At 41.2% G+C, this 11,761-nt stretch overlaps 1 protein-coding gene across 1 annotated transcript in view; it reads right to left on the bottom strand.

Moving 5' to 3' along the window:
• Nucleotides 1–11,761, bottom strand: part of ADGRA1 (adhesion G protein-coupled receptor A1) — an 841,033-nt gene that overhangs the window by 534,349 nt on the left and 294,923 nt on the right. Inside the window, exon 4 of the mRNA XM_019502677.1 lies at nucleotides 8,278–8,349. Within this exon, the coding sequence (XP_019358222.1) occupies nucleotides 8,278–8,349 (72 nt within the window). The remainder of the gene's footprint in view (nucleotides 1–8,277; nucleotides 8,350–11,761) is intronic.

An 11,761-nucleotide genomic window follows, 5' to 3' on the forward strand; every position in this document is an offset into this window, starting at 1 on the left:
GTCCTTTCCATACAATAACTAGCCAAGCCTCCCATAATAAAATAAAGAAAAAAATCCACATACACTTGGTACACTCTGTTTGGACCAAGGACAGACATTGTACAAGTGTCAAGAATAAAAAGTATCAGTGTAAGGAAATCACACACGGGGTATTATCTCCCTATACCATGTCTAGAAGGCAGGAACAGTTACATATAAGCTCATGAAGTGGATTGTACTCTACAACAACTGAATCTACATGCTAGAAAAAATGTGGCCTATACTGTTTTAACCTAATCTTGAATGATCTTCCATTAAGAGCTTTCATTTTGTCTTACTTTTGCAACATTTTGTTCAGTGACTTTACTAAGTGTTAAAACTGCTGAACTCCAACATAGTTCAAAAGGTGCAAAGTCAGCAAATCAATTTTTCACCTATTCCTTCACTATAAATTGCTTTCAAGTTTCTGTACTATTATTGCTACTTATTAAACTTTGACCCAGTGTACAATGACATACAAGTCAAAAAGTCATTCCCAAGCATTGGCGACGTGATGGGGAGGGGGCACGTGCCCCCCCGGAATGGGCCCTTGCCAGCCGGGGATTCGGGCGTGCCAGCCAGTGCTCCCCCTCCCTCCCCTGAGCAGCACTGGTGGCACTTCTGGTTTTTCCAGCAGCACTTCTGGTTTGTCTCCAGTGCTTCCAGAGTCAGCAATCAGCCACTGGGGGAACCCCACCTCTCCCCCCGATGCCAGGAGGCACCAATCACCCACGTTCCCAAGGTATTCTCAAGTAACTCCAAGAAGTATAATAATTAAAATCTAAAAGAAGAAAGATGGGACCTGTACAAACATAAGAGTTGACATAGAGTATGGTGCTGACTTCAGCTATGGACAGGCATTACATTTGTTCCAGGATAAACATCTTTCCCCCAACACAGAAAGCTACTGTATTCAAGGGGTTATTCTCAGGAAAAAACAGACACTTCCACAAAAAAAAATTAAGAAAGAACTTCCTGGTTGGAAATGCTTTCTCCCTGTATGTTTTCCACATCAACTTGAATAGGTGTATGCTTCTTTCAGGGTCCCAAGGACCCCCTAGTATCCCACAGTCCATAGAGAGGGAGGGAGGGAGAGCACTGGCTCCTGATAGCTTCCTCAGGGGCAAGCAGTCAAGGAGCCCTGATGGGACACTGTTGACATCACTGGAACGGTGCCAAGACTGTTTAATTGGTGGTGGTTATTTCCACTACCTGCACCACTGACCCCTGACCCAGGCATGGACCTGGGTGACCTCAGTCTCAGTAAGGGGTTGGGGACGGAGGCAGTGCAGCTCAACTCATCAAGGATATCCCAGGACTAGTTAAGCCATAGGGAAATGCTAGTTCAGGCTGATCACCTGGTTGGCAGGAAACATCCCCCATAGCCTGACCTACCCCAGGGACACTCAAGACAGGCTGAGCAACATGGAAATGCACCTGTGTCTTACACAGACTGGGGGGCAGAAGCAGCATAGCTCAACCTATCCTGGGCACATCCAAGATAGTTTGAGCTGTGAGGAAATTGCCCCCACCCTTTATATACACAGGTCTCATCCTAGTCTGTGCAAGGGGTGAGGGTTGAAAGGGTGAGGAGAGCTGCCAGCTGCTCATTGATAGTGTGCCTCATTCTCCAATAAGACAGAGAGCAGGTTGGCAATCATCTTATTCCCCAAGAGGCATACCCTTGCAGCCCTCTAGTACCCCTTGGCAGAAGAGTTCAACTTTATGGCATCCCTGAAGCTGTCCAGCCAGGAGGCTGGAATTTCTGTATGCTCCCAAAACTGGCCTATTTTTCCAGAGCTAAGAATTTCACAGAAACTGTTAGCACTGGAACTGAATGTCTATCCATAGCTACAGGTTTTTTTCTTCTTCTCCCCTTCCACTCCACTTAAAAATATATAGGGAGAGTGGTCCTAACATTTTGCTGATTGTGACTGATGTTTGTGGACATCACAGAAGTGAGTCTTAAGGAAGGATTTAAGTGAAAGCAAGATTGTTTGAATAGAGAATATACTCAAGACATAACATCAGCACTGAAATAGGGATAAAGAATATGACAATGAACAAAGAAAAGAGGCAAGAAAAAAATTAATTTGCTGTTGAAAGAGGTTGAGGTGGAAGGGGGAAAACTGAGAGCAGAAATGCAAGTTCCCTTAGATATTTTCTTGATAACACTGAAGTGGAGTCAATTGGATTCCCTACATCTTACTTGTTTTGTACCTTATCTTTGGCTCTGTACAAAATGATTAGCTGCTTCAATGACATTAACAAAGTCACAAGAGAATTTATTACACAATATTATCATAAAGCTAACTACTGATGATGATTCAGTCTCAAGATGAAATATAAATCAGACGTACTTTAATCAAATAATTGCAAATAAGTAGCAAGACCTATTTCCTACTTTAAAAGGAAGATTCAGCAGTAACTGTTGTCAAAGCATATTTCAGGCTGGAACGTTTTAGAGTCTGAGAGGTGAAATTTGCAGGCTCATTAAAACAGACTTTACCGTATCGTTAATGGGATACCCATAATATTCTGTAGCTCCTGGCATTCAAGCATAAAACAGGTGTTTAAATTACCCCATTACAACACCAAAAATGCATTTGCCTACATGGCTTCTGGAACAAAGCATTGAAACATGACCACTAAGAAGGCCAAATGGAGATACAAAAGATTTGTTGCATACAATCATGTCACTTATAATCAAGTTTAGAATGTGAGTGCCTCAGCACACAAATGTATCCAAAGGATAAATATATAAGCCAGGAAAGTCAAGCCAATATATTAGCACAGCATAATGAAGCATTTTTGAAACTATCTAAAACATCATCAGGTACATCTGTGATATGACATGAAAGTATACCCTAGAATCAGTTCGGTACTCTTCCAGAATAGAAATCAGCAATTCCAAGTTGGTGTAAAAACCTGGATCAATAACAAAGAAAATAATCATAATATACTGACTGGCCGTGGTAATTCCTAGAGCAGTGGGACAGTTTTGGATTTCATCACTATTTTGAAATTCATCCCATTTGCTGAGAGGTATGAAGCTCTTCTGCCATATCAGGGCCACATGATGGACAAAACCTCTCTCTTTCTTTGGATAAGCTATTTTTAGTTTGAAGCAGTGGTTGCATATGGTTATAAGCCCAAGGTAGGTGAAATATGACATTTATTGATGAATGTATTAACCAAAGCAAATATGTAGTTTAGCCAATTCTAAAATCATTTATGGTAGTTGTGAGAATATACTGTCCCATGGCTCTTGACTTTCATGGCTGGGAAACAAAATCCTGTACAGATCATCAAGATCAAAAAGGTAAATGATTCTTCTTGCTTCCAGAGAGCCAGCTGCAAACCACCCATCTTATGTTAGTCCCATAATTACATGAGACAAAGACACTTTGTCTTCCACCTCTGGCAGTTTTTCAGAGCATTGTAAATTCTCTTCTCTTATTCTAGTGAAGGATATAACCCTCCCTTCATACAATATAGACATGCATATTATGTTGCTCAATGAAAAAATTGGTTGGAATATATCCTGAAGTCAGTGGTGTACCTTGCACAATGTAATATTATAGTTTCTATTCTTTAGTTTTATGTGCTATTTGTGCTTCTAAACATTGCAAAAAATACTTTTTTCCATACCAGAATGTGACTAAAGATTTATGTCCCTTGCTCTTTCCAGCAGACTCGTGGCTCTCCCTACTGGTTCTGATAACAGCCTACAAATGATTTTTTGTTCTTTATCATAGTAAGGTAGGAAGAGAGGAATGAGAATAGTTTTCCTAACAAGCAGTTGTATCATTCTCCACTCATACTTCCACACTTTAGACTATGCTTGATGAGTTTTAACAATCCCTGTTACTAGTTTAAAAACTCATCAAAAAAGTATATATTAGCAGTAGAGTTATGCAAGGTAAATGCTTCTACATAACTCATTTGCAGTTGAACTAGCTCATGCTCCTCAGCTGACTAGTAAACATATTTCTAATTACATCAGTTGCAAATGTGTAAGTAACAGATTTTCTATATCTTAGGCAGATAGTAAGAAAATCTGACCAGGAAACATTTATTCATACGCCTCTAAATAAAAACAAGGATATTGCAGGAATTGTTAGTACTTCAGCAGGTGGCATGAGCATGAAGTTAAAAGGCTGTGTGCTGCTGAAAAAGAGGGGTAAAACTGAGGTCTTGATCCATACAAAAAATAAAATTATTTTTCCCAAAAATAGACTGTAAAAAACAACTTTTATCACAGTTATTTCCAAATGTGATAGCTGTCAGACTTGTTCAACAAATAAACCAAAAAGACTATAATGCTATCTTAGATTTGAGTTGGTAGGCTGTGAGCATCATAAAGAAAAGCTGGTCATAGAAAATAACTCTGGGTTGAATAATTATGAGTTAATTTACTTTATTATAAACAGAAGAACAAACATAACAATATCTATAATTAAACCCAGGCTTTTGATTTCAAAAAGGAAGATTTTGGTCAACCAAAGGTATGGAAACAAACAATTTACTGAGATGTGAAAGATGCTTCACCATGTAACACAGTGAGTCCACAGTAGCTGCCCATATCCATGTTCTTATTCTATGATAAGTGGAGGGGTGGCTGGGGGGACATGGGCAATAAGGCACATGGCTGACAGCCCAGAGGCTTCAAGTTCAAGGCCATAGTAGAAGTGTTCGTAATGCAGCCTGTTAGATTCCAATGAATCTGCTAAAAACCTTGTCATAAGGACATGAAAAAGGAAAAGGAATGGTAAGTGGAAGCTAAGAGAGCTATTTTGCCATGCCATCCCAAAGCCAAAAAGAAGACAGGGTAGATACGTACCTTATAGACTAACTAAATAAGATATAAATAGGACAAACTTTTGTGAACTGGAGTCTACTTCTTCAGTTGCTAAATCCTGGTAACTTAAGTTCTCACTGAAATAGGGCTTAGTTACTATGGTTAATCTTCTATTTATTCAGGGAAGGAGTGTACATCTATGCAATAATTACAAAGCAGCTGATATGTGCTGAGGCTCCACCCAGCCTCACTTCTTGGCAAATCGATCCTATTTTCATATATCAATATCAGATCAGCACTGATATAAAGAAAATTGTCTATATCGGACATTGGCCTGATGGGGCCAATCATTTGGCCAGTGATTTGGCCGATAAATGGCCATGCTGTGTGCAGCCACAGTACAGCATGGAGCAGAGCCAGCAGAGTGGATAGCTGCCTCAGGTTGGTAAGTTGGAAGGGGAGGGAAGGGATGCGGGAGGGAAGATCATCACCCCCCATGGTGAGGGAAGGGGCAGGCGCTGCCCAGCCAGGACAGGGGGTGGGGCATGGGACAGAGGCACAACTTGTGAGGTGAGGGCAGTTCCCACCACTGCTTGCACCCCAGGAGGATAGGGGCTGGGGGGCATGTGCACCTGGATATGCGCGGCACGGGGCAGGCTGCAACTGCAAGGTGGAGCTGGAGCCAGTGCATTTCTTGCTGGGGGTTGGGGCTTTTCTTACTGGGGATGGGGCTCAGATTTGGAGTGGGCTCCAGTGGCACTGGGTGGAGGCTGCAGCCACTCCAAATTTCACTGCAGCTCCAGTCCCAGCCCCACACCACTGCCCAGTGCAGCCCTGGCTTTTCCTGGCACTTGGGTAGAGGCGAGGCATTCAGCCGCAGCTGTGCCGGTTGGCAGTGTGGGACTGGGAGTGAAGCTGTGGTGAAATTTGGGGTAGCTGCAGCCTCCTCCTAGTGCCACTGGAGTCCGCTCCGACTCTGAGCCCAGCCCCCGGCAAGAAAAGCCCCACAGTGCCAGCTCCAGATCCAACCCATAGCTGCAGCCTGCTCCACACCACACAGTTCTGGAGCACACACCCCCATGCCTCTGCCCTCCTGGGGTGCAAGCAGAGGCTGGAGCTGCACCCACCCTACAAGTCGTGCCTTTGTCCCCCGCCCCACTGCCCTGGCTGGGCAGTGCCTGCCCCTGTCCCCTCCCTCACTCACCGTGGAGGGCATTGATCTTCCCCCCCATCCCCCCTCCCTTCCACCACACTGGACTTACCACATGATGGAAGCTGTATTGGATATTGGATCGGTATCAGTCAATATGCCTCCTAAAATATCGGCTATCGGTATCGCCCCCCAAAATATCTATTGGTGCACCCCTAGTTCATACCTGAAGGGATGAGACTGAAGAGTGCAGGGCCTGGAGTGTAGAGAAGGCTGCACAGAGGTGCAGCAGCTATTGCATTTGCATCCCAAACAAGAAGGGAAATCTTACAGAAAGATGCATTTACCCATTACAGACTAAGTGGGCAAATAACAACCACCTCAAGAAGGCTAAGCAGGCTGCCTGCAAAGAATGTGGAAAAAAGGATTTAATTAAAAAGAAAGCTACAATGTGGAAGCCACAAAATGTATGGATAATCTGAACAGAGTTAAACCTTGTTAGAAAAATAGGAAAAGTTACGTCAGCCATACAAATAGTAAACAAGAAAAGAACTGGTACTGCTATACCATGAGGATGCAGAGACATAAAAGATAGTGTAGGTATGGCCCACACCAAAACTAAAGGAATATTTTGCCTTGATTTAGAGTAAGGCTGATATTGTAAGACTATGATCCTTGTCAGATGTTACATTTATCACATAATAAATTGTAACATGCCAAATTTTAAACCAGTTAATCCCTGGAAAAGGTAGACCAGCCTCAAAGTTGTGCATTGAAATATCAACTTCTTTGTGGCACAGTAGTATCCCACAATAATTTTAGCATGTAGCCAGTTGGCATATTACTATTTGTCACATGATACTTGCATACAATGCACAACAAATCTAAAGTCTGCCAGAGGTCTGTGTAGGCTAACAGAAAAAGTACAGAGAAATGTAAATTACCTCAACCAAGCTAGAAGCAGAACTCAAGGGCCTTAATTTCTGAAATTTTAAGGTTTTGGGGTTTATTTATAAAACCTGAAACAAAAATTCAGTTTTCATTTCTTCAGGATTTTTGTACTTCCTATTTACATTTTTATCTAACACCTTTTGCTATGGAAAAAGGGAAAATACAATAAATACTGGTTAAATTACCATTCCATGAGGAAAGCAAATAATGGTATATTATCTAGTAAAGAGCAAGCTGGTAATGAGGAGGAGAGATCACTGATAGAGACCTAGAAAATGGCAATTAAAACCACAGTGGCAAATTATCTCATAAGGAAATAAACCAGAGTTCATTGTAGAGAGAGAGAAAACTGGGAGAAAAAAAAGCCCCTACATTTTTCAAAAAATTATATATAAAAAATTGCCTAAATAATCCTTTTCTGAAATCTGAGGAAGACAAGATTTTTTAAATGCATGGAGATGCTGTGCTATTTTATGGCCAGCATTACTTCAAAGGTAGAAAATGTGCAGAATTAAGGTAAGTGATGGAAACTTTAGTTCTCCCCCCCCACTATGTATATGCAGGTGGTCTTACCCCAAGATAAAATCTGTGCCACTGCCAAGAAAAATAAAATTCAGTTTGTTACAGTTTCATTCTAGGGTCCTGTGTCTTAAAAGTCCTTTTTTGCAGTGAATGGAGAGAGGGGTTCTTCACTACAACATGTATGATCATGAACTATAATGAATACCCTTGGGGTGGAGGATGGGGCAGAGTTAGGATTAATTTTTTCCTTCAAGATTAGTTCTGCTTAATTTTAAAAAAATCATATTTACACAAAGGCATAACTTTCTATTTTAGTGTCAGGGGCCATAGACGTGACGAAGAGTACTCTTTTCCTTATGCAGGTGGTAGTGGTGATGACAACATGGACTGCTACTGCTGCTGCCTCACTGCAAGCTTGCCTAACAGGGGTTGTGGTAATGGTGGCACAGGCTCCCTGTAGACTGCTATTTTGGCAGCACTTCTGAATCGGTGCAGAGAGCTGGTGCCCCAGTTTCCCCATCCTCCCACCCCCAATTTATGCTACTACATTTACAATTCTCCAGACTTTCCTATCTTGAACACGAACCACACCAAAGTATCATAGCTAGAATACATACATTCACTTTTACTTTTGCTCTGGTAGTTTTGAATGACAAAAACCCATTCTCTGTCACCAGGTAATCCACAGATTTGGGGATATTTTTATTAAATTGTACAGTAATTCCTCATTTTCAAATCCTCTTGAGATGGCCCAGTCAAGCCAGTTTTTGATTGTTCTAATTATAACAATTTAAGTATTCTAAAAATGATACGTACAAAGTGCTATTATACTCACAATTTATGAAGATTGTTAAGTCCCACAAATATTTCTGGGGTTAGACAACCAATTCTATTATTGGAAAGATCCCTGAAACAAACCAACAAAAAAAGAAAATCAATGAAAATTTCTTGCATATTATTGGCATATATATCTACATAAACACAAAGGGTTTCTTTAATTTTCACTCTAACGAGCTACAAAGGAAAAGCTAAAAGCTAAACTAAAAGCTAAAACTTTTCAGAAATATATTTGAATTTGTTAGTTTTCATACTTTATATAGTTAGAGCATACCAACACTGAGAAGAAACTGAACTTAATATTAATTCCTTCATAAATTAAGCAGAAAGTCTTCAGAATATTGCTGACCAACTTTACCACATTTTTGCAATAATTGTTTATTTCATGACAAAAGTGGCATGTATTTTACAATTTTACATAATGAATACAATATTCATCTTAGACTGAACCCAAAATATAATTCATTTTGTCCCTTCTAAGACCTTTTATCATACCTAGTCTCCTGCCTAGCTGAAGATGACTGAATGAGATTCTGAAGCAATCAGAGGCATACTAATAAAAAAGAAAGGTCACTCTTAAATGCATGGCATACAATTTTCCCCTGAAAGTAAGGTTATATTACAGTAATTCCCATATACAAGAGGGTACGGTCTCCAGAGACAGTTAATGGGGCTCCGACATTTACTAGACAACAGACATAAAAAAGGGAATTTATTCTGCTCTTTGTGCATTCTGAACAACTACCCTCTGTCAGATGTCTGGTTTTTAACTGTGTTCCAACTTTGTTTCTTTTCAAATGTGTTTTCTTGGATAACTGCTGTGCTCTAATAATTTTCAATCATCAGAGATCCTTCTACAATACTGAACAACTTTTTGTTTGAAAACTAGAGCTGTATTTCAACTGGAGAAAAAAGCCCAAAAGTAAGTAAAGAGCCAGGGGACCTGGATAAAAACTTAGTAAGAGAAGGCAATAGTGGAAGCCTTAGCAATGTTCTCAGGGAGAAAATAGGACAATCAATTATATACCACAAAGATTTATATACTAGCGTAAGAAGCATGGGGAATAAACGGGAAGAATTGGAGGTCCGTACAATCACAGAATTATGATCCAATTGGGATGACAGAAATGTGGTAGGGCAGTTCATATGATTGGAGTACAGTCATGAGTGGGTATGGAAGGACAGGCAGGGGAAACGAGGAGATATTGCCCTATATATAAAGGAGTTGTACGTGTCTTCTGAGGTGCAACATGAAGTGGAAGGTAGGCCTCCTGGAAGCCTCTAGGTAAAAGGTCACAGAAGAGAGCAGCAAAAGAAATGCCATGGTGGGCATCTGCTATAGGCCACCAAACCAGGTGGAAGATATGGATGAGGTCTTCTTTGATCAACTGACAGAAATATCCAAATCACATGGCTAAGTTCTCATAGGAGACTTCAATTACTGGTGACATGGTAGGAGAAAAACACAATAACTTTTTGCTACAGTGGGAGAGAGGCCAACTTGGGAGGAAGCTCTCTCAACTTGATGTTCACAAACAGGGAGGAATTGATTGAGACTGTGACCGTGGAAGGTAACTTGGGTGACCGTGACCATGAAATAATATAGTTAAGGATGCTAAGAGAAGGATGGGAGAAGAGTAGCAGAATAAAGACAGAAGGCTTAAAAAAAAAAAGATGACTTCAACAAATACAGGGAATAGATGGGCAAGATCGCTTGGGAGACAAGTCTGAAGGGAAAAGGAGTCCAGGAGAGCTGGCTGCGTTTTAAGGAAACTGTATTAAAAGGCACAGGAGCAAGTTATCCTAGTGCAATGAAAACCATGAGAAGTGCAACCGGAGACTGGCCTGTCTAGACATCAGTCTTTTCAATAAGTTAAATCTCAAAAAGAAATCCTACAAAAAGTGGAAAGTTGGTCATATTACTATGGAAGGTTATAAGAGTATCGCATGGACATACATGGAGAAAATTATGAAAGCCAAGGTGCAATCTGAGGTGCAATTGACAAAGGACATAAAAGACAAATAAAAAGGGATTCTAAAAGTATGTCAAAAGTAAGAAAAACGAAAAAACCCCATAGGTCTCTTGGACAAATAGACACCAACATTTTGGTAGGTATGCCACCAATTAGATCCACGCTCCCCCTGAGTGCTACTCCAGTTCTTTTCTTCTGCCTGATCTGCTGCTCTGCTTTCTTCTCCCTGCCACTGTGCAACATGCAGAGGCTGCCTGTGCCACGTGTAGCAGCTATGCTGCAGGTTGGCTACCTCTGGCTTAGACAACATGATGGAGAGCAGGCTGAATTATTCAAGGCCTTTTTTACTTCACTTTTCACAAATCAAACTAGCAACCAGAGGGTGAGCATAGCTGACAGCAAACATAGAGAAGCAAGATGCTTTCAAGTCATCAGGATCAGATGGGGTGAGGCCTAAGATACTGAAACAAATTACTGAGGTAATTTCAGAGTCATTGGCTGTCCTCTTTGAGATCTTGTAGAGGTTGGGTAAAGTCCTAGATGATTGGAGAAGAGCATATATAGTTCACTTCTAAAAGAAAATGACAAAGGAGGATCTAAGGAATTTCAGACCAGTCAACCTGACCTTGATACCTGGAAAGATTATGAAGCAGGTCCTTATGTAGCAAAACCCCCAGTTTTTCTTTTCTTTTTTCCTTTTAAAATGCATTCCCTCCCCGTCCCTAACCACTTCTGACTTTTCCTTTCCCTCTCTATTCCCTATAGATAAGTATAAGTGAGCTAAGACATAGGATAAGCTTCAGCATTTTATTTTGGTAGGAAGTTCTATTTGTTTTGTTTTTTCTCCTTCTTTTTCTCCTTGTATAATTATTACGTTTATATTGATTTTTACTTTTCTATATTATTGTTTTACTGGTACTATATGATTTAGGCCTACATATGTAAGTTAGCATAAGTCATGTCAAGTTTCCATTTTGTTTGTCAAGTCTCCATCCTGTCCCCAGACCCGGTTGTGTAACCCATGACTTACACCTACCCCTCCTATGTAACTTGGTTCCTGAATGAATGGGGATGAATGAAGGTGCTTGAGAGACAATGACAGTAGGTCTAAAAATAGCTCCTTCTGAATGACCGAACCATCAACACCAATACCTGGAAGAATGACCCAGCCCTTGGAACCACCCTCAGCATTCAAGAAACAAAACATGAGGCAACCCACCATTGTGCCAGGCTGCACACGCTCATAAGAACACCTGGAGCCCTCTGGGACATGCCCTCCCCATAGGAGATCAGAGGTAGTCTGCCCCATAAAAAGGGGTAGTGAAGACTGACTCTTTGGGATGCCCTCTCCATCTGGACCAGCACCATGGCACACCAACTATCCACCCAGAGGCTCTGCCGGTGACCCCCCTCTGGACAACACCTACTGGACAAGGACCCCTTTCCAGCCTGGATAGGTAACTATCAGCCCCCACCCCCTCTTCAACCAAGGACCTGGACTCTGTTTCA

Source organism: Gavialis gangeticus, unplaced genomic scaffold (genome assembly GCF_001723915.1).
Source record: "Gavialis gangeticus isolate Ggan-Ray unplaced genomic scaffold, GavGan_comp1, whole genome shotgun sequence".
In the NCBI taxonomy this organism is placed as follows: domain Eukaryota; kingdom Metazoa; phylum Chordata; order Crocodylia; family Gavialidae; genus Gavialis; species Gavialis gangeticus.